The sequence below is a fragment of the Acanthochromis polyacanthus genome, chromosome 15 (genome assembly GCF_021347895.1).
Source record: "Acanthochromis polyacanthus isolate Apoly-LR-REF ecotype Palm Island chromosome 15, KAUST_Apoly_ChrSc, whole genome shotgun sequence".
In the NCBI taxonomy this organism is placed as follows: Eukaryota; Metazoa; Chordata; class Actinopteri; family Pomacentridae; genus Acanthochromis; species Acanthochromis polyacanthus.
In genome coordinates this window covers 23,076,889-23,101,180 of record NC_067127.1, presented here as the reverse complement: position 1 = coordinate 23,101,180, position 24,292 = coordinate 23,076,889, and the positions used below count along the sequence as shown (strand labels likewise).

Genomic DNA, 24,292 nt, shown 5'->3' with positions numbered 1-24,292 from the left:
GGATGTTTAACTCTTACACCAATTTTTAGCACAGAATTAAAACACATTTCTGTCAGACAAAAGTGGAAAATTACATTTAAGTCTGTAATTTTCATATTAAATACTCGCCCACTATGGGCCTTAAAGGAACAATATACCTGTTTGAGGAATGCACATTTAATTTATCACATAAGTATCTCATCACTGTTTTGTTTAGTATATAGCTGAAGTCAGTAGATTGGTTGTATGTCTTAGTGCAAAGACTATCAACAGGGGGAAACAGCTAATGCACAGCTAGCCCAAGTGTGAAAATGACTATTTGTGGTATTATGGGCCTTCCTGGATGATAGTCCTCATTGTGAGGTTGCCATGCAACCAGAAGAGCCATTCAGATCAATAGTCCTGACATTCTCATCTAAACCTGTGTAAGAATTGGATATTTCTACAAAGGACATTTTTACAGAGTCCAAGACTTCAGGTTAATGATTCCTGATCTTAAGCACCACCCAAGCACTTGTAAATATACTGACAAAAAAAAGAAAAATTAAGCCAAAGCAGATGTCAAAGTCAGCTTGAGTTTGAATATAAAAGCGAGTTACTCCTCTCAGACTCCCATGTTGGAATGGCCAAATTCACAGCAGAAATAAGCCTGTCTGCAGGAACAAAAATGAGTGTAGGTCCCTACAGTTAATTTCTCTGTTCATGACAACATAACTCACCTGTTTACAATGTATTAAGACTTAGAATTATGCATGATACATGGCCACTTTGATTGACATATGGGTAATGTCACAGGACAGTGCATGGCCTTGCTTCAGCTTCACTCGATCTCTTTTCTCATTTTTGGAGTTACTGGAAGTTAAGCGCAGTCCAGCACTGCCAAGATGCTGTCGGCTAGAGCTGTTCAGGAAACCTGTGGCTGATATCATGAAGGGTTCATCAGTCTTTATATACAATCAATGGGTGGGACTGAGTCAGTGTTCTGCAGGTCACAAGTAATTCTCATATATTGGCTGAAAGTACTCAGTTCCAAGTCAAGTTCAACTCAAGCCCATGTCATTATTTGTCAGTCTGGTGGGTGGCGCCACCGAATACACATTTCTTTCCCATTTGCACAAAGTGATTGGCTGGTGTTGGATTGATTCCAAGAGCATGTGTTACCAAGAGTTGAACTGCATCTAAACTGTTATGTGTTGCATATATGTGTTGAGGATATCAGCTCAGGACTTAAGCCAAAATGAAGATACAAGTCAAAGTGTCTACCTTGATTTTGTCAAGTCATGACAAAAGTCTGACTAAAATCCAAGTCGTGTCAGTCCACAACTCCAGCATGTGTCACCAGTAAACAAGCAACAGCTGAAAAATGTGTTGCAGTGTTTTCGTGATAATATCTATCCATCCATCCATCCATCCATCCGGGGACACCCTGGACAAGTCATCAGTTTGTCACAGGGCTACATAGAGACAAACAATCACACTCACCTTCACACTTACGAACAATTTAGAGTTACTTATTAACCTCACAGGGTATCCGCGGGGCAGTAAAAGGTAGTAAAAGGTAGTAAATGAAATGAGCTCAAATTAAGGCCAGTAAAAGGTAGTAGTCTGGTCAACGCTGACAAAGTACTTTGTCAAGTAATGGCTTACTCAGATTCTGAAGAGGACTATTCACCCTCTGATGAAGATGTTCAATAGTTCAGTGAGACAGAAAGTGACGCTGCGTCTGTGCGTACCGGCAGCGGGTCGGTGCGCCATGACAGCCACAAGCAGCACATACTGGAGCCGATGCTTTGCTTCACCGGTTCGGGGTGACAGGAGGAGACGTGGTGGGTGTAGCTGGGGTGGTCAAAACACCGCTAATAATGAGAGGGATAACGGGGGTTGGAAAAAAAACGCGGAAATAGCAGCAGACGCTGGAGAAAACGCACTGATAATAACGGGGCTGCAGTGGCGTTCACGGCCCCGTCGTAAATGACGATGATGATGGCTGGGTTTGCTTGACAGATGAGGAAGAGTATCACAAGTGGATCAGACATTTTGATGAGTCTGTTGGTATCGTGGAGACAGAGATCTGACAAATTCTGAGCCAAACAATGGCATTTTGATCGATAAACATCAATAAAGTTATGTAATCCATATGTCCGCCGCCTGGTGACGTCATAATATGCAAATTAGATGAGTGAATTTACTCCCATCACAAACTTTGGGTCATACTGATGATTTTTCTCATTTACAGTTTGCCTTGTTTTCCCAGCTGTCTCTTTTCAAAATTGGTTGAATCCATTTCTGAAATATGCATTTTGTGGATAAACTAGCAAAATTGCAATAAAAATTGCCTCATAAAATTAAAAAGTCATTGCATTTTGTTTATATCCTTTGAAAAAAACAAATATCCTATTTCATCTGGAAGCAGGTTTGAATATTCGTGACATGTCTGATGCCTTGGTCAAAACAGGGTGCACTTATATTTTCAAGTGTTTTGTCTTGGGTGAGAACACCCCCCCCCCCACACACACACACACACACACACACACACACACACACACACACACACACAAAAGCCTTGTAGAGGAATTAACACAAAATAACTTTTCTTTGGATGTTTTGACCTTTATTTCTTTTGTTCCTGTGTGGTACTCTGAATTTTTTGAAGCTTCCTTTTTTGGGTTAGTAGATTCCAAAGCTTCAACTTTTCAGCTAACTATACTTTCAACATTTGAGTTTCAAGCTTGAGCTGTTTGAGGAAAGACATCCTTTATCGACTTTAAAAATGTGGAGGCTAGATTTTTAATAAAGCCAGTGTTATGTGACTAAGCACAGTGGGTGGAAGCGGGGCGGGTTTGGTGAATACACTCTTGTTTTTCTGCCTCCATCCTGTTGACTTGTTACCAGGATGTCTCTGTTACTCTTTTTGTCTGTCTTTCCGTATGCGGACAATGAAGAACTGTACGTTTGAGCTCAGGCTTTCATAAATATACTTCGACAAACTGCGTGCAGTAACATCAGACATAAAGAGACAAAAAATATGGGAGCGTAATAAAAATACGACTGGCCTGGGAATGAGTTTGTCATTTTTGCCTGTGACCTCATCATCAGCCTGGTGAGATAAAGATGACCACCAAAGCCATTACAGTTTTATTTGGTGCTGCTGAAGGATTAGTGAGAAGGGATTAATATGGTTAAAGGAGGACATAAACATACAGCACTCTCCTTCCTTCTTCCTCTGCTTTAATTTCCCTCCCGGATCTGTTAGATTTGCCCTGGCAATGTCCAAGGGCATTTTCCAGACAAGGAGTTTAAATGCATCAATAGGCCATTTAAGACAATCACATCTCCTGACAATTCTAATGGAAGCCTAAATACATTTAAGCTAAGTGATGCGTCCTTTTCCATTGTCATACTTGCATATCCCAGATTGCTGTGTTGGTTAACAAAGTAACTCTCCAACTGAACAACAAGAAAAGCATGAAGAGAGGGCAGTACTCCGCCAAGGCTGTTCATTCCCCCATATGGCATTATCAGAAATGCAGCTTTTTTTTTTTTTTAGTAAGGAACATTTGTTTGTTAGTTATTGATGATTAGAAATCATGGCAACATAGAATGTGGTCATTTACTATAGATGTACAAAGGCATGTGTTATGTAAGTGTACGTTATGCACAGATATTGAATCGTGTGACCTTAATATGTAGCGGGCAGCGGGAATTGATGGGACTCAGAATACCTCCACAATTTAATCATTTGTTCCTTGTATCATTTCCGATGCATAAGTCCCGATAAGTCCATAGCGGTCGATGTGATCACGTGATCATCAGCATGCAGTTGACTTAGTGTTCACTTGTTGTCATAGTTACAGTGACACCGTGCTGCTATCTCACAAAATACAGAAACCTTTAACAAATCCATGGATCCAAACTATATTAAAAAAAAATCTAATCACTTGGTCCTTGTGTCATTTCTAACCTTCCCTGAAAATTTCCTCCAAATCCGTTAGTCCATTTTTGAGTAATGCTGTGAACAGACAAACAGACAGATGGATAAACCAACTGGGATCGTCACATAACTCCACTGCATTCCTTGGCAGAGCGATTAATACCATTTTAACCATGCTGTGAAACCTGAACTTCGGTTTTTTTCAACCTGGGGTCTGTTTTCACATGTCATTTCATACATGTGAGTGATGGAGAAATGAATTTTTACTAGAGATGAGAAGTGAACGAAAACCTCCACATTACCTGGCGATCGCTCGTGTTTTGGCGCGAGCTCTCGCGCGATTTCGGAATGAGATTTTCTTTCTAGCGTCCTGAGATTTGGATACAGACCACAACAAAGAGCGATCCCCAGGTAATGTGGAGGTTTTCGTTCACTTCTCATCTCTAGTATATTGTGGGACACTCGTTGAGACTATCCGAGCCGGTCAGTGTGGGGAAAAAAGCACGTTGGGGCGGACTTTGACGCGGGGGGGCAAGTTGGCCCATACTTTTCGCTAGCTGAGCTGCTAGCTGAGCTGCTAAGCTGCCTGCCTGGCTAAATACTGGAGCTATGTCGAAAATTCATTTCTCCATCACTCACATGTATGAAATGACAAATGAAAACAGACCCGAGGTTGAAAAAAAACCGAAGTTCCCCTTTAATGTTATCATAATGCATGTTTTTTTTTTTACATTGATTTGCCATGTAATGTTCTCAGTGCATGCTTTGCTTTTACACACAGCTGTGTGATGAATTTCACATTGTTGTATTTATACTGGCTGACAGGACATATGTGTGTGTATGTGTGTGCGTTTTGATCGCTTCGCTGCCTCCTTTGCTGCAGAATTCAGCTGGCAGTGGTCAGCTTGTTGCATCATCCACCACAGCGATGGGACCAAAGAAACCCCATTATGCTGTTTAGATGCGTGTGTGTGGATGTGATTCATCTCCAAAGTGTTGTTCTCTCTCCCCAGCATGATTTGTCTGTGCTATGCAGACAGCGACAAGCCCTCAAACCACTCTATATATTACATCACCATGCTCACAAGTGAATGCAGTATTTACATACTCCTTGGTTTGATCAAATCACGCGTAAAAATTTCATTACGTCTGCTTTTTTAAGAAATCTTTGAAATCTTATGTCGGCTAAGGAGGCTGCTGAGTGGCTGCCTAATCATGTTCCCAAGTGGAGGCCTGAAGGCAGAAATCCGCCGGTAGCATGTTGTACTCTGGTTGTGCTGATGAATGACCTCCAGTTCCCCACCGTCATGCATATTCATGAAAACCCATGTTGATGTAAAGGCATTCAACATGTGAAGCACTAGCTAGCTCTCTAACCACTCTGCCAGCGTGGAAGGAAATTGTTAAGTCACTGAGATGAATAAGCGGGTTTCCATGGAGACCACACCAACTACACCTGCTTGTCAGTGAATCCTAAATGGGAGGAGGCTCTGTGTGCCATCACATCTCAGTGGTTGTTACTATCATCTAATACTCACTATCATCTAATACTCTCGGATAGTCATTAAAAAGAATCGCATCTCAATTTTGAGTATCTGCATGTAGATATGTGTGTTTGTGTTACAACAGTTGAATTTATCACAGCATGAATATCAGCTTTTCGGGTTCTGCTCTGCAGCATAATTATTTCATTCCAGTTAATTTGTGAAGATCACCTTTGTCCCTCAAACTGTAAGGTGTTAGATGACGTGCATTTACGAGATCAATACCTGGCCTTGGCTTTCCAAAATTGAGAGAGCCGTCATAAACAGCACATGCACGGAAAATCAAATAGCAACGGGAAAGTAATTGAATGATTCAATCTGCACAGCACACACGCCAGTTCACATTCATTTCACCTCCGAGCCGAATCTCAAATTACAATCTGAAAAAGGCCCAAAGAGACCGCAATTGTTCCACTTCCTCTCTCTTCAAAATGGAGATCTGCTTTAATCACGTTGTTAAAGTGGAATGCACGCTTTCTGGTTGGATCTACGTTTGGGGCAGCTGCCTGAGAGACGGCCGACTCGTGACATTTGATATCAGTGCAGTACAGTTGTTTCTAGCTTGAGATGCAGTGTGTTTGAAATAATGCCCTCTGACAGGTGGAACAGAAGTGAGAAATCTATTAATGAATTAGCGGCTCAACGAGACCTTGATTGTGTCGCTGTCTTGTCCGCTTTTCCACCAATGACCCAAAATAAATAAAGGCTAATCTGGCAGTAATTGAAGAAATAGAGCTCAGAGATGTATTGAATTAAGAGGAATTTATACATGTGTCCATCAGGGCAATCCAAATAGAGAGGGCAGGAACCTGCAGCGTAATCCAAAGTTATGACTCTGTTTCACCTCTCAGGCAGTGGAAGCACACCCACTCTGTGTGATCGCCAACTGTTATTGCTGCACCAAATGACCGCCCATTAATCCTGTCTCTCTTCCTGCAGCTGAATCAAACTTTGAGCCTGAGAGACAAAATGTGGTGACAGTAAAGCACCACCTGGACCAACTCCAAAAGGACCACACAGCTGTGTGTGTGTGTATGTCTGAGAATGAAATCCTTACTCAGGTAAAACGGTTTATTGTTGCAGCCCTGACGCCGACTCTTTTCTTGGAATTCCAGTCATGCCAATTCAGTGTTATGCACAAACAGACCGGTTAATTTGTGCTGCAGTATTCCGACTGAGCATGTTGGTGAATAAACAGGTAATGAATGGTTTAGAGTGTGAATGAATACACCAATAGTTAAAAGGCGAAGGGTTTGTCATTGATTCTGGTTGAGAGTTGATTCTTCACTTGGCATGGACAAGAACGTGAATGTTATATATTTAATAGCGCATCCAGCTCTTTGGTTTTGATTGAGAATAGTGACACAGATGTCATGTTTTCATTATTGATTCCTTACAACACTACAAGGTGACTCACCTGAAAAACACACATTGATTTTTCAGCCTTATGGATGGTACATATGTTGAGCAAATTTATTTTGGTGAAAACATGATGAATATGTTTTTCTTCATAGAAACATATACAACTAACCCCAGTAACTACATCCTATTTGGGCAAGACCAACTGAAGAAAAGCACCACTAAACGTTGTAAATAAAAGACACTTAAGAGTAACATACAAAGAGGACAATCCAATTACATTTACCAGACTCTTTTATCCAAAGCAACATACATCTGAGAGCAGATAGAACACAAGGTGGGTAGGCGGGGCAGCGCTAAAGATCTAGCCTAAGGGCCCTCCCTGGACAACTGGGCCCTGAACAGCATTTGAACCACTGATCTTCTGTGCCAATGCCAGAGGTGTTAGGCACTGAGCTATCCAGCTACTCTATGTCCTCTATGTTCAGGCTTTGACTCCATAGTCCTCTGATGCCAGCAAGACCAAAGACAATCCAACCTCTGCAATATATTCTGTTGGATAATTCATACTTGGGATTGATGCTTTTTCACCATCCTTGTAAATTTAGGCTTTTTGTTTAAATACATGGGAACCATGTCTTTCCCAGTACGAAAAGACAGCATGATTTCCCTTCACCGGTGCCCTGTCATACATGGTAGCACTGGATAATGAGGCAGCTAATGTTAGAAAATAGCAACAGTTTGTGTTACAGTCAAGTATTTCCTATTGCTTTTACCAATGCCACCTTCAGTGTTCAGGCATTTTTTACAGTGTGGAAATTTTTATTTATTTTGATATTCCCCAACCTTTCTTTTGGAATATTATTGAAGTGTAGTTTAAAATATCAGCAGCTGGTTCCTCAGAAAGTATAGCAACTTATTATTACACCTTTAAAATAATTCTGTAACATTTATTACTCATTCTGAAAAGTGGTTAATGACATTACTTGTTATATCATTTTCATGAACCCCACCCCATCTCCTAAGAAAAGTAACTGACCGCCTGTTCAGCCAAGTCTTTTCAGAAACCGATCGACGTACAAAACTTTAACTTTAGAGGAGGAGTCAGCAATCAGCCGTGAACACTGAAGCCTCTCAATGCCACAATAAAGTTGCAAAAAACAAAGAAAAAATGTAGGAGTACCGCCACAGTGACATCTGGAAGGCCAGTTGTCATCCATGAAAAGAAGTCTTTCAGTGCAAGTGTCCTCAATCAGAACTTTGAGTGTTGGTCACAGAATGATGTAAGATGTCCAGAGTTGCTGTAAGCAGCTTAATGACAGTGTAGCACTCTTGGAGAAATTCCTTGATATCGAGACGCTTAGTTCCCAGTTTGGCAGTGAGACTATTTAGCTTGTTTATGGGAATTTGAGTGATTCTGGAATCCACTTCATAAAAAGAATTTTACCCCATGTTTTACCGCAACTTATTTCCTCTGCATGTTCCAATACAACTGTCAACCAACTCGCCTTGGTCCAAAGAGCCATGCATGTTGTTGTATGAGGGCTTCCTGAGGTTAAGGTGACTCTTGTACACCTGTAATGTGGGAAAGGAGTAAACTGACCATCAGTCTCAGTGGAGAGGACTTTTGTTAGATCTCTAAAAGCAACAGCCACTTCACTGTCTTCCTTCCATTCAGAATATGACCTCCAATAGACAGGCTATGCTGGCAAAGTTTGATGCCTTGTCCAACACAGTGGCTACAACTTTGCCAAGCAGTCCATCTGATGACTAAATAAGTTCTCTTCTCTTTGTGCTAATACCTTCAAATGTATACCTGCCTCTCAGAATTTTGCATGCTATTCCAGCCTTGATGCGCTGTAAAGTGGAACTGCTGATCCAGTGAACTGTTACACCCAGAAAACTTTTGTTGTTAGCTGTCCAGACACCAGCAGTCCTGAAAAAAAAGCCTACCTCTCTGTGTGTGGCTTTCAAATTACATCCCAACACCGCAAATTCTTTCCCAACATAGCCAGCAAAATATCTTTCTCTGTGGCAGCTTGACAACATCTTCATGGATATTTTCACTATAATGCATCAAAATGAGGGGTGAGTCAGCAGTGGTAACAGGTAGCATCTCCTCCACCATACATCCAGCAACAAGCTTCTTCACATCTTGTCCACTTAACGTCTCTCCAACATCATGTCCTGCTCTGAAATCCAGTTGATGTTGTTTAGCTGGAGTGCATGCACCACTGGCAGTAGAGACCTCACTGTCAGTGCTGATGTTTTTTGGGAAAAAATTTTTGACAAGTTTCACATTGCTGCTGTGCTGCCATAGCAGACGTTTCTGTAAAAGAGACGCTGTGTTTTTCGCATTTGAAAGCATTTTGTTGCTGGCACAGTTTACAGCAAGTTCACAACAAGTTCACAGAGGACAGCAATGTTCGTTGCATTTTAAATGGAGACAAACTCAAAGCAATGACAGTGCCTCTAGCTGTTGAAAGAAAACTCCTTCCCTCTCCCTCATCTTTCATTCTTGGTTTAACGTTTTGACTTGAAGCTGACCTGACCTCCTACCTAGAACAACAAGCAAAATGTGTTCTGGTCAAGCAGCTCTACTTGGATCAGCAACTGCAACATAGTTACTGTTCTGAAAATTATATTCCTTTACGCTAGTGGGTACTCGAAAGTAATAATATTACAGTAATGCATTACTAAGTAGCACATTATTAGCCAACAACACCGGGTGTCAGATATTCCTTTTATACTGAAGTGCTTCGAAAAACCAGAGCAAGCTTGTTATGAAGAAGCAGTTCTTTACATCAGAGCAGTGCAGAAAAACTGAAATGCAAATGTAATGTAAACAACAGTGAACTCAAGGTTCCTTTCAGAGTCCTCGAAACTGAATTGTATTAAAGATTTTATTCTCCAAATCCCAAAAAACATGATTTTCTTGTTTACTTCTGAGGGTATCTTGCCATGCAGATAGTCATGCTTTGACTTCTGTGAGGAGTAGCTTTGCCATATCTTCTCACAAATTCATAGTGATTGCGTCGTTGTGATCTCAGTAACGAATGAAGTCAAAATAGATTTTACCTGGATGTGACTCTTGTTATGTAACTGTGTGCATAGCTAACTGTGGTAAACTCCGGCAAAGTCAATGAAAGAATGTAAACCCAGTTACTGTGGGAAATAAAGCATGATATGGCCTGAAACATTCATTTATTGTTGGAATGATGGTGCTATCGAAGGGTGAAATCTGACAGCAGACTGCCTGGAGGGCTGCAGTTAACGCTTTGCTTCGAGTGCAAATCCAGATTTAAAGACTCCCTCTGGTAAAAATCATGTTTTTAACTTGAAATACGGATTCTGACAGCCAGGGTTTCATATGTGACAAAACTAAGGAACCAATCCTGTCAATTTGCAGGGTGGGACTTTCCGTGTCAGTATTCTTTTTCAGCACTGGTTTGTGGTTCTAACATGGCAGAATGGTGATTTAAAGAGAAGATTTTAGTAAGCAATGGTCTAGTGTTACGTTTAAAGCCACCTGAAGGCAGGAAGGGGTTATTTTCAAAAAACAAAAGTTCTGAATATCCAACTTTCCTGTACAAAGATGAGTTTTTAGAGGTGAAATCAGTGACTGGATGGGGACTTTAACTTGGGGTTTTTCACCGTGTCATCCACAATTCTCACAAATTTTTATTTTCATTTCTGCAGTTGCTTTTTGGCACCAGTGCAAGAAGATTATGTCCCCGTTCTTAATCAGACACACAAAGCCCTCACTGGCTTCTCCAACTGGGAATCAACATCAGTGAACACGCAAACAGATCTATAAGAATTGCCAGTGTGGCATCAGGCTAATGCAGTGGTGATCAATGTAATTTAAGGATTACAGCCAGCAATACTAATCCAATACATTTTTTTGGTCAAATTCAGTGATATGATCTGATGGCAGTCCATTCTGTGTGTGCTGAAAAAAATCTGATGTTTTGAGGGAGGGGGATGGTAGGACAGGAGACAGTGGCAGTGAAGGGGATGGTAAATCTGCCACTTGCTAACTATCTAAATATCTTCCTCCTGCATCACAGACTCCACCTTTGTGATACTCGCACCATTAAAATGACATTCACTTATGTAGCTCATAATTTACATCCAACCACAAAGCTGAGTGACACTCAGGAAGTAGTGTGCCCTTCGTGTGATACATTAATGCAGAGGAACAGAGTTTGTGTCCTGCCACAGACCTGCTATTCACATTATCCCTCCTGTAACTGTAATAAAGATCTCTGTGTAACTCCAACCAATATCTGTTCATCATTCATTTGATACACAAAAAAGCAACATATTTTTCTGTAATTATGGGATTAAGCTAAAAGAATGTTGTCATTTAACATAATCTGGAGTTTTGAAAAATTGTTCATTAATAAGTGTCGGACTATAAGTTCTTTTTTCCACAAACTGTATTCCGTCCCACTGGCTTCTTGTCTTGCAGCTAGAAGATCTCTGGTTGGAGTCCCCGCCTTCCCGGGATCTTTCTGCATGGAGTTTGCATGTTCTCCCTGTACATGTATGGGTTTTCTCCAGGTTCTCCAGCTTCCTCCTACAGTCCGAAAACATGCTGAGGTTAATTGATTACTCTAAATTGTCTGTAGGTGTGAATCTGAGTGTGATTGTTTGTCTGTATATGTGGCCCTGTGATAGACTGGAGGGTGTCTGTCCAGGGTGTCCGCTGACTTCATCCTAAGTTAGCTGGGACAGACTCCAGTCCCCCTGTGACCCTAATGAGAATAAAGCGGTGTATAGATAATGGATGGATGTGTTCCCTCTATTGTGGAAAAAATCTACATCCTGCATGGTAACAGTTTTCATTTAAACTTCCTTCTATCACAAAGTTTGAAGTTTAGTTGAGTTGGATATTGTTGTATCTTCTTGTGTAGCGATGATGTGAAGATGGTGAAGAAATTCTCTGCCAACACCGTCTTGTTTATATATGTGTATGTGTGTGTATATATATATATATATATATATATATATAAGGTTTATTAAAACAAAGACAGCATCACAGACACCATGGTGTGCCTGTGAGAGGATTCAAGGCCCGATAAAATCACTCCTTAGAGCATCTGTTTGTCCTAGCTTATATAGGTGGTTTCTTCACATAAACCCAGCAGGTGATGAGATGTATGGTTACCGGTGCTTTGTTGTCTGGACAAACAACAGCAATAAAACAATAAAAGATTAAACTCATTTTAAGATATCTGGTGTTTAACTTAGGAATTTTTAACATTTCCATCCCCTAACTTGGAAAGCCACCTGGAACAACAGATACCACAGTATCTTAAAATCTTAAAAACATCTTAAAAACAAGAACAAGCTGCCTGGCTGGATACCACCACAGGTATAATATTGTATTTTGTAATTTGGGTGAACTGACCCTTTAAGAATTGGTGGGCGATGACTCAGAGGAATAGAAAATATTTCTTTTCAGGAGACATTCTTTTCTGAGTCACAGTCATCTCTGCCGTCACTAGTAAAGGATTTGTAGGCCACACTGACGTGGCAAGAAGACACTGAAGAGAAAAACTCTTTGTGTTGACAGAGCCATGTATCTGCATTAAGGGAGGCTGGAAATCGGCCGATTTCCCTTGTAAGATCAGTTCTGTCTCAAAGACTCGTTTTGGCTCATTATCAATCATCCTGCAGCTAATAAATTAGTTATGCTTTTACACACAATGAATCATTAATTTGTAATCCACAATAGCCTTTCAATCAAACAATGTTGTCCATCTGTTGCAGCCTCTTGAATGTTTTTTGTTAAGCCACAAGCCTGTGATGTGACAGTCTGAGTCAGAGCTGACTGAGGAGAGTGTAGCTGACAGCCGAAGCACCGCTCAGCCTCTCCAAAGAGCCTGATTTCCTGCTTCAAATCTGCTCAAATGCACCCCCAACCCCAGCCTCATCCACCCTCCCCAACCAGCAAAACCCAACTAGAGGAAACAGAACCCTGTTGGCATGGCAACCATGCAGGACTGTGTTTAATTTGTCTTGATAAGTAACGCTAACAATGCTACAACATGAAAATGCTTCAGAGGAGAATGCCTTTTAAGCTGCAGCCATAGCAATCACTTTTGTAGAATTATGTTTCCTTTGTTTTGTGTTTAATGTCAGGCATACAAGTATGTTCACACCTCGAGTAAGCTCCAGATGCAGCCTGTACACAAGGGTTGACTAAACGCAAGCAAACTGTGATTTATTTTCAGACTCTAAAACATCATGGCTAGAAACAACCCCCCAAAAGTCTCCTGATGTCTACCTATTTATCATGGTCGTTGTGCCTTTGACCATGTCTGCGCTGACAGGACTGCCAATGATTACAAAAAAAATTATGCAAATCTCCCATCGTGCTTGTCAGCAGTTCTTCTCGGCTGGGGCAGAGCTCAGCAAGCTGCCCTTTGAGCTGAATTCATTTCATTCATAGTTAATTTTCAAGTAGCCGCCTGCGCAAATAAATAAATTTATCTCTCCACCGATATATCTACAAAGGCACAGAGCTGTAGCCCTTTCTAATTTTGGATTATACAATAAAAACACACTTTCTGGCTCCTAATTTCCCCCTCTTTGTCTGAACACATTCAATAGCAATCCCCCTGTGAAATCAAGAAGCCGTGTTTAAGCGTGATGTTTGTGCTGTGATTTGGTGACTGCCCCGGGGTCAAAATACCGCTGTTCTGTTTTGCCCTGCAGGCTGTTTTGCAGTTTTGTGGCTCTATCAAGCAGGGCTGTGTATCAAGGAGCAGGTGGAGGAGGACGGAGGGAGGTGGACAAGGGGGAACAGCCTGAAATAGGAGGTGACTGCTGACATTCACCTGGACGCCCTCTGTAATGAAGGGAATAGGTGGAGGGGGAAGAAAAAAAAAAGGAAAAATGATCCCGAGGCTTGTGCAGGAGACGGAGTGGAGTGTGTGATTATGGTTACTAAGGCTACCGCATGCTGCCATGTTAGAGAGGGGAGGGGCTTAGAGGAAGGTCAGGCAGCTGAGGTACAACCAGCTAAATCAACTCTGAGGTGTGAGGTCTCTGGTGGCGTCGGGGTTGAGGATATGTAGCAGTTTAGGTTGCTCAGGAGAAACATAGATTGTTGCTTAGAATGGGACTTTGCACATGCCGTGGCTTATAGCACACCCTCTGGGCTGTAAATCCCTTTGATACGCCACATAAAACGGGATAAAAGATGTAGAAAGAGATGAGGAGACAAGTAAACCAGATAAGATTTCCTTTTGCGAGTTGTTCGCTTTGAAAACATTTCCCCGGGGGGATGGAGGTCATATGAGAAGGAGACCCCTGGAATATCACGCCAGACCCAGCGTTTAACTCACTCCCTCCACCGTCACCTGGGCTCAAACCCTCTCTGACTCTGCCCCTGATGTCTGTATCCTGTGACGTCTTGGAAACACACCGCCAAGCTTAAGCTGTTCAGAGAAAGGAAATGATGCAACATAAATTTCAAGGCAAGGATTCTCTGCCTTTCTTCCTCTCCCCATAGACACGCTCACACACACGCAGACACAGATAGACGCACACACTCGCACCGCAGGATGAAAATCAATAGCCTTTCAAGAGGGAGTCAATGCAGAAAGAAATAACTAACAAAGCTGATGCTGTAAAATCACCGCTGGCTCCACACACATGGTGGCTGTAATGTAAAGGAGCTGTGCTGAAGCACGCCGTTCATCTCTGTCACCTGCACAGAATAATTCTCCAGGATAACAGGCCATGAGGATCAAATCAAGCTGGTATCTCGCTGAGAGAGGAGGGAGGGCACTAAGCCTGTCAACACAAGGGCACGCACATTAAACAAGCAACCACAACAGTGCAACCAGCCTAAGATTGGACAAAGAATCTCTTGATTAACTTGATTAAGAAATTTGGCCGTCTTCCTGCTCGCCATTGATTGGGCTATACGTCTGACCAAGCAGCTCCCCATTAACTGTAAGGGCACTTTATGGGCATCCACATTTATCTTGTGCAGGAAGCTTCCCTCCCCTGTAGGTTCAAAGTGCTGATCCTCCCACACTTGGAGGGTGACATGATTGAAAACCGAACAGAACAGACTGGAACTGGAAAGCGGGGGCCTGATCATTATCTTCTTTATGAACATGCATCATTAGGCAGCCTCGTCATTAACATTCTGCATTAGGTTCACTCACTGAATAAATATGTGGGGTCAGTGTTTCTGCTTTTTCCTGGAAATCTCTTCACGGTACGGAAATGTGTTAATAGCTTGCCATGTTCATTTAAAAGAATGGCCTCTGTGCTACCGCTTCATAATAAATCAACAACAGAGGTATCAGTTTTTCTGCACTTACGTGCTTCATACTCCATTGAAGGTCGCTGACCAGAAGATTAGCGCATTTCTAAGTAAATTGCTGCTGAGATAATGTCTGCACAAGCCTTTCCTTTTGAACTATGTGCATTTATTTGTCTTTGCAAGTACTCTATAGTTCTTCTTGTCTATTTTTATGCATGATATTTAATTCATGAGAGCTGCTGCAATTGAATCGCCTGATGCATAGAGTGAAGTGTGTGGCCACACGTGCTGCAGCTCTTACATGCTGACAGTGCCACTTTGGAAGCTTTTTCTATGATCAAACTTGATCTTTGCAGGGTTAAGTGCCGCCTGTTCTGCTCTGAGTGCAGGCAGTCACTGATCCACACACCCTTGAGCAACACTTCTGTCCACCAGGGGCGTCAATTCACTAAAGCCCGAGCTGTGCCAAAGTTCCTGCAGCTGTTCTCATGTAGCTCTAAAAGGCTGGATCTCGCAATTTCTTGGGACGGAGTGGTCACAGAATCCAGCCTGCTGGTGTGATATTTGTTCAGAATGCAAAGTGGGCAGCTTTAGGTCATAACAGAGCAGAGGGGATGTGGATCTTGATTGGAACTCTGGTGGGATTTGGGGGGTTTGGCTGCACAGGGGATTGCGTTCTTCTTTTGCTTGAACTTAGAGCAATAAAAAGCAACTTTACAGGGCAGAGTCAGTTTGGATTCACTTGTGCTCAAAGATGGCGTGCCTGCACTTTGCCATTCCCTAGCCACGCTTCCCCCCCCCCCCCCCCCCCCCCCACAGAACTTCTCTATTTTTCTCCCCAAATCTTACCAGGATGGGTTTTTTTTCGGAGGTTCTCCAGTGTTTATTTTCGGTGAGAAGAGGATAAAGTCAGACCGGTTGTCTCTTTAAATCAAGCTGCAGTGTTGATGTGCCCTCAAGCTGAAATGGTAAGAACCATTTCCACCTCTGCGGCAGGGAGCCTGACCAAATAGGCGCACTAGAGCGCTTCAAACGTGATTCTCATTCCCTTGGTCACTTGCGGTCTATGGTCGCTTCCACTCCTGGAGAGGAAAGCAATTGCCAGTCTTCTTTTTTTGTTTGTTCTTTTCAGTAAGATTTTTTTTCTCCCACAGCGCATCTCGGATATATTATTTAATTTTTATTTTCTCTCTCTCTCTTTTTTTTCTTTTTTTTTTGTTCCATCCGCAGAACTCAGTGGCAGTCGCCTCAATCCATTTACCGCTGGCTGGTACGCCTATCTCCTCCTCTGCGCTGCAATCTGTTGATAACTCCACTTGCAAGCTGCAGTTTATTGTGTTTCGCAATGGGAAACTCTTTCCATGCACGGGGAATTCGTCAAATCTCGCAGATGATGGCAAGCGTAGGAGCGTTTCAACACCAGTTGCTTTCACCAAATTAGGTAAGAGGAAATCCATTTCTATCATCATGCCTGTGATGTCAACGCATGCTGTAATGCCGACACAGACTACATGTTTACACACACATACACGCAGAGAGAGACACGCGCACACGCGCAGTCTGCTGCTCTGCTCTGCGCAACATGTTGATGCCCAGATTTTCGGTACATGTTTCCAAAATCCACCCAAACTCCGCTGTTTTTTACGCATTGAAATCAAAGACATCCCGGCATGAATCCACCTCACTGCACTCCACTGCTGCATTCTTGCCTGAATAAAAAGCATGATTTTTTTTCCGCTTTCCATTTGGCGTGAAAGTTATCTGCAACACTTCACACAACAGTCTGCCAGCTGCAGTAACTGTCTGATACTTGTCTCGGTTAATGCCTGCATGCATGTGGAGTTTGTGCGGCCATGCGTTCTTTTCTTTCTTTTCCTTGTGCCATAGCACTTACAGACTTTCCTCTTGGCTTGCTTTACTGAATGTGTTTTCTTCTTCTTCTTCTTCTTGCAGATGGGTGCAGCCTCGGGAGCGCCGTGCACTCCGTTACTATTGCTCTCAGGCACTTCGCACTGGGTGTAGACCCCACCGCAGCCTATTGGGATTTTGACCTGCTGGATGGACACGGTGGCTGGAGGGCAGAGGGCTGCCACATAACAGGCTCCGGGGGCAACACGACCACCATTCATTGCACCCATCATAATAACTTTGCTGTGCTAATGGTGAGTAGTCTCCTGCGTGGTAACCAGTGTCATTCATTTTGCCATGACCCCCCCACACACACACATAACGCATCTCCACACTGCTTAGGGCCTATTATGGATCAAATGCATCTCTTTTTTTCCTCCTCCACCGTGGAATAGATGGAGTCACGTGTTTTAAGAAGCACTTGATGCAGGGACCTTTAAAAGCTTCCTTTATTGTTGCTCTTCAGCGGAGGGAAAGGATTTGTCAAATGCGCTACGGGGAATTTATTGGCTCTTTTTTTTTTCTGGGAATATATGCGCTACGCTACATTCACCCCGTCCATATCCTGGAAATGAGAAGTTGCGTGTGTTGTATAGTCTTCCACCTTTCTCTCCCCTCCTCAAAAAAAAAAAAAAGCAGCACAGCAGCTGAGATAGAAGCGATGTTCAAGAGAAGGAGCGCCTTGTCAGGAGCTATTCGCCTCCGAGCGCAAGTGGTGTGCTAATTGGTTGCAACCATCGCCGAGCAAAAATGCTGGACTGTAACGCGTAGCATCGTTCCATCTGTGTCGCTCAAGTTTTTGGTGTCGACGCCGCCGAGATGCCTTCTCCTGACGACGTCCCCCTGCTCAAATTGATTTCATGAGGATAATACCAAAAGCGCAATGGCATCGCATCGCCCAGTCGCTCCATAGAGCCGCTGCGCCTGGTCCGCTTTTTTTGGATGAAAAGAAATCCTCCGGATGTTTACCGAAGAGTGGGATTCGTTAGACTGGGAGGTCAGTTCTCAGTAGAGCATGAAAAGTGTTGTGCTTGAGATGTCGGTGCTTTCCGAGTTGCCTTTTTTTTACCTGCATATTTTATGAAGCCGCTGCTCAATTCCGTTGTTGTTCGTGTGTGGGGTGTGAAAAAAAAAAAGAGAGAGAAAGAAGCCTGCTAGGGGGGAAAAAGCCGCATAGGAATGGGAAAGAGTGGGATACAGAGGGCAAAGCAGCATACCAAATCGGTATGGGGTGCTCGGAGGGAGAGAGTGGGGCGTCTGCTGAGAATACTAAGCTGTTGTCAGATGGAGAGCAGATGTCAGATTGTCATTGTGCATGGATTTCTATCAGATGGGGAGACGCGCCGCCAATGGGCACGTTGTGGCTGTCAGGATGGAAGCTAGATCGGCATTTTTATCTATTTTTCAAGTCAAATTTCCTGCCAGCAGATTCAGTATTTGAACTTCAAGACACGTCCGATAAGTAGAGGGTAGTCATAGTGATGGTGGGAAGCCGTGACGGTAATGTCCACATCACGGTCTTATGTGAGTGTTTTTTTTTTTTTTTTGCGCCGGGGATTGCGCGTCTACTAATGCAGTCACCACACCCGCCTGGTCTCTGCAGTGCCCGAGAAAAGGACCCTTATTTACGGACTTGTGACATCATTCTCCTGATGGCCTCGTCTAAAATGCTCTGTGTTGAAACAATGATCTTTATAGCCCAGGGGCAGCTTCTGCAAGTACCGAACCTGTTGCATAATCTCACCATGTCAAACGAAGAGAAATTGCCAATTACTGGCTGACTTGTGAGGTGGCGATTTTTAATTTACAGTATTTCCAAGTAGGGAGCCTCCATCAGTGACGCTATCATTTGTAACTCATGCAGCGGAATAACATTAAAGCTCCTGCTTTGATGTTCCAAAGGAAAATCAGTGGAACAAGTTGCAAAGTCTGTTACCAAAGTTATGCATTTCAGCTGCTGTGACCAAGTTAAACAAGGCCATGGTGATGTTTGCATTCCTTAGGCGTTCAGTGATAGTATAACTTATAAAGCTGTGCCACCTTTTCTTCTCAAAGACACCCTAGAATTCCTCTTTCTATCAGCTGTGTGCAACATACAGTGTAAGAATCCGTGTGATGGTGCATCTGTGATGTGGAGCAAATGGACAGAGGGTTTAGCCACAATGCAGGGCAGCTTTGAAAGGTGAATATTGCAACAACAAAACAACTCATTTCAAAGAATATGGGTGGAGAATGAGCAATGCAATATCCCATTTCTGTTGATCCACGCTCTTTAACATTCTGAGCTAGTGTGTGTGTGGGTGTGTGTGTGTGTGTGCTGATGATGATTAGTCTACAAATAGCATGACAGCCCAATACAATAGTCCCTGGGGACTGAAGTTTGGGATATAATACGCACTTTAATGAGAATCTTTTTGACTTGGCTCAGAAGGAATTACACGGTAGAGGATCTCCATCCCCTGGTTTTGTGATCAGAATGCCAAATAAATGACTTGGGACAGGATCTGTGTGGATAAACTCAGCAGCGTCTCAGCTTTTGTTCAGGCAAATATTACACTCCCCCTGCTGTGGTGTTTGAAAAGTGTTACGTGGAACAAATGCAGCATTTTATCTTTTTGTGCATCAGAGGGCGACCTCGGTACTGACCTGTTACACTGAGACTAGTGACATAGTGGCAGAGCTTGTTTCAGATGTGGGTCAGGTACTGAAAGACAGCATGGCTCGCTGAGCCGAACTTGAAGCGGTTAGAAAGCAGCCGTTCCACATTTCAGCACCGGGGACAGTTCCCATGCATTTCCCTGTCTCCCTCCTTCTGTCCTTCCACCTCCTCCCCCCCTCCGTCTGCCTCCTGCAGGCCTGTATCTGTCTGAAGGGAGGGCTGACTCACTCGTTTACAGCAATGCAGCCTCATCATCTGTCTTCATCACGGTGACAAGCCTCAACCCCACACCCCAACCACCTTTTAACCCCCTCCCAAAGACACACCTCTCCTGTGCAGCTACACTGTGTGAGCTGTGTACTGTGGCAGAGGCAGCTGGATTTGTTTATTTATTAAATGTATTTTCTGGGGTGACGGTGTCGATGAAGAAGCTCCTGCATTTGATTGCTGCAACGCTCCGTGCTGTTTAATATGCAGGAGCAGACCTTTAGAACGAAAGACACACTCGGTGTGGGTGGCTGGCTTCTGTAAGCATCCAATCATAACGAAGGCCCCAAGGCCATGGTCCAATAAGGGAAAAGCAGTTCAGAGATGTATTTGCATGCGCAGCACAGAATATAATGAACATGTGAAGAAGAGTGGATTCCTGGAAACAGGAGGATCCTGTGACTCTTACAGTGAAACAGGTGACCCATTGGTTAAACAGCGAATCTCATACAAGCATGCATGTTATAGTGGACAAAAGCATCTGCATGGGAGTCTATAGTAATGCCAAGAGATTTACTGGCAGGGTTGTTTTGGGGCTAATGTTGATCATTCATGATCAAGAAGATCGGTAATCAATATTTGAAACCAATATTTGCAGTAAAAAGTAACGTCTTTGTGTCAAAATGAAGAAAATCCCAAATTCAAGCACCAAACTTTGTCTATTTGTCTTTGTGTATTCATGTTTTAGATGTTTTATTAAAGGAGAACTTCTCAACATGATGAGTAGCCGGTTGGTGCTGTGGGTGGGTCGTTTCTCAAAATAACAGATTGGTGACTACAGATAGAGAAAGGCGGCTGCATCAGAACCAAAGCAGCATATCTTTAAATAGATATGTTTTCTCTGGCATTGGTTAATGAAAAGAACAATAGCGGTAGAAACTGCTGAATGCTGGATTCAGTAATCGGCAGCCTGCTAACCAGCTGACCCCTTGTAAAGTTTTCATGTTTGCTGATGATGCTTTGAATGAGAGGAGAAGATGATGAAAATAGAGGAGATTGAGTCAGATTAGTAGTTGTTGTAGCTGACTGAGCTTTTTGCAACTTTACCTTGTTCACAGTTTACTATTTTAGCAAACTCTGTAAAACTCTGGTCATTTAGCAACCCTGGTGCTGAGCCCCTTCCAAAGGGCACAAGGGTGCTAAGTTGATTACTAGAATAGGAAAGAATAAATGAGATTTTCTATCAACAGCATTTTTTGAACTTTTTCTAATCTTAGATTTGTTTTTACCTTAATGAGCCACATTTATTCAAATCAATCCGTCTGAGCGGTTCAGTGGAGAAAATTCTCTTTCTTGAGCAACTATTGCAAACAAAAAAACCCTGATTTGAAGTCAGTGGTTAAACCCTGAAAAACTTATTTCTGTGTGTCAAAGTTAGATATTTTAAAGATTATTTTGTTAGTGAGGGCTACACAGTGGCTTGGTGGTTAGCGCTGTCGCCTTGCACCAAGAAGGTCCCCGGCCTTCCCAGGATCTTTCTGCATGGAGTTTGCATGTTCTCCCTGTGCATGCGTGGGTTTTCTCCAAGTTTTCTGGCTTCCTCTTACAGTCCAAAAACATGCTGAGGTTAAGTGATGATTCTAAATTATCCGTAGGTGTGTATGTGAGTGTGATTGTTTGTCTCTATGTATAGCTCTGTAATAGACTGATGACCTGTTCATTGTATCCCTGCCTTCACCCTACGTCAGCTGGGATAGACTCCAGCCCCTCCATGACCCTAATGAGGATTAGGCTGTATATAGAAAATGGATGGATGGATTTTATCAGTGAAAATGGTCTTTTCCTGCCTTTAAATGCCTTAGATGTAATTCTACACCATTGCTTTCTCCAGAATGTGTAGCTCTGCCAAGCCCCCACCTCCAGCCACCCCTCCACTGGTTCCTTAGCTTTGTAACATATGAAACCCCAAAAATCTGAATCTGTTTCTGAGACATTGCAGTTTCAAGATGGAAATAGAAATTCTTATTTTACCACAGTGTGTCCTCCAGCACATAAAAAAGACACCATATGGGCACATTAACATGGTAACAAAAAAGATTTTCACTGGAGGGAGTCTTTAATCTTTAATAGTTTTGTGTATTTTATCAGCTCTTTTATGTTTTTTATCTAAAATCTTCATCGAAAAAGAAAGTAAAACTGTGGGTCAAATAAATGCCATGCAGTAAAGAGTGCAACATTTCTCTCCGGGATGACTGTAAATGTTGAAGTAGTATAAAATGGAAATGCTCAGGGAAAGTACACTTCCCTTTTAAACCGTAATAAGTATGTTAAAATGTACTTAGTTTGCACCATTAGCTCAGTTTGTGATTATTTGGAAACAATGTGGTTTTATAGGGACAATTAACATTGACAAATGGCTTTAGTTTCTCCACAGTGGAAACCACTTTGTTCACTTCAAAAAAGTGTAAATATGTTACTGAAGTCGGCTATAAAATTCCTGATTTGTTCATTATAACAGGATGATGTATGTCTTAGCATGACAAATCCAACAGCTTTTAGTAGTTGTTGGAACATTCTCCCTTACCAGCTGCTGCATGGTCTTTATGCAGGTCACTTTGAGGCAAACATCCTCCATCACACCTGACAGTGTAACCTCACCTGTAATGGACTGTAGACTGCTGTCCATCACTGTGGCTGACACTTTAACTTGACCGCCTCCCATTTTGGAACACAGTCATGCGAACAAACCCCATAGAAAAAAAGTCATAGAGGTTTGGGGTTATACTATGAAAATGTTCTCCAGCTCTTATTCATAGGATCTATGGTCTCAGCAGCCCAATCCTTTGTTTCTAAATGGCTAAAGAGACCACAGTTCACTTGTCTTTGCTGCTGCGCCTCCATCTTGAACCAAACCAACCAAGACAGGATCTGATCTTGGTAAATTAGCTCTCATTGGCTGAGCCTTCTAAACAAAAACCCTACACCAGTGTGACATTACTGCTAACCTCTTCTGCTGACCACCAGATCCTGTCTCCCATACAGAGGAAAAAAACAGCTTTGTGGCACAGCAAGTGTGGGATCTATCCATTTTCTTAACTTGATGAATATGAAAACAGGAAAAATTCAACTACCTTTAACAATTATTATACATCAGCTTTGCTTTCTTTTATGATGCATTCCAAAATGCATATTACCACGAGTCCCCATCATTGTCTCCTAAACGGTAGTAATTTGGAGGATATAAAGGATGAATAGATGGAAGGAAGGAATAAGAAGGATAAAATTAGAAAGCCCGCTGTGCTTCAGCTACATCGACTATTGACTGATTACAGTCTAAAAAATATCATCTAAAGGGAGCTATTTATTCAAATTTAATCCACATTTGGTGCTTTCGTCTTTAGCAATAATGACAATTACACACATACAGTAAGGATAAATGTTGCTAATTGAAAAAAAAAACTCCCGCCAACTTTGAGATCTTCTGTAGCTCAAAAACCGTGTTTTCTTGTTTGCGTCTCGTTGTTTCTGTCTGTTTCTCACTGTATCAAACATTCTCAAAGTCCTCATTAGTTCTTTGTCCAAATCTGTACTCGGGGCAGACATAATGAGACAACATGCCAGCTTTCATTGTTCGCCTACAAGCAAACCCTTGCTGCAGCATGGTTAACTTTATCCTCACGCCCTGGACTTCTGTATCTCTGAGACATTTTCATTCTAAAGGAACTGTGGTGTATGTTTTTTAGCAGATGAAGGGATTTACACCGATAATGACGATGACCTGTTTAGATATGAAACTGCATCTCCCAGCACTGTGTTGGTATTTTCTGTTGATATGCAGTGTAGTGAGAGGGGAAGGGGTGATGACAGCTTGTGATATCAACAGAGGGGGCTGATGCCTTCTGGTTGTGTGTTAGATGTTAGTTGGTTAAAAAAAGGAGCTTTTTGTTCGAGGAGAAGTATATACCTCTTAGCCCCTCGAGAGCCCATTCACGACAGACAAAGTCTTGGATTAAATACCTCCTATACAGTAAGCATGGCTTTGGATAAGGGCTATATGTGGTACATGTGACGTTTACTGATGTAAAAATATCTATAATGGGAAAGATTTGCTGAGATGAAAATCGTTTTGCAGATTATGGATTATGCCCCTGAAATGACAGATCATTGGTGATAAAAAGCAATTTTGCTGAAAGCAGTAGTTTTGTATTTTGGGAAATACATATTCACTTTCCTGCTGAGAGTTAAATTAGAAGAGCAATACCTACCTGATATGTTTGATAAATAGAAGGCCAAGAAGTAGTCCTGTAAGTCCACAACACACTGTGTTCACACTTTAGTGTTTTTGCAGATTAAACTAGAAAAGCACTCTGAGAGCGCATACCTCCAGCATGCCGTGTGTCTGTTTGTTTGTCTGT

At 42.4% G+C, this 24,292-nt stretch overlaps 1 protein-coding gene across 1 annotated transcript in view; it reads left to right on the top strand.

Annotated features, from left to right (window-relative positions):
* The window catches only part of LOC110967819 (adhesion G protein-coupled receptor A3), a 228,203-nt gene that overhangs the window by 133,615 nt on the left and 70,296 nt on the right, over nucleotides 1-24,292 (top strand). Inside the window, 2 exon segments of the mRNA XM_022217540.2 lie at nucleotides 16,334-16,544; nucleotides 17,057-17,265. Coding sequence (XP_022073232.2) covers nucleotides 16,334-16,544; nucleotides 17,057-17,265 — 420 coding nt within the window.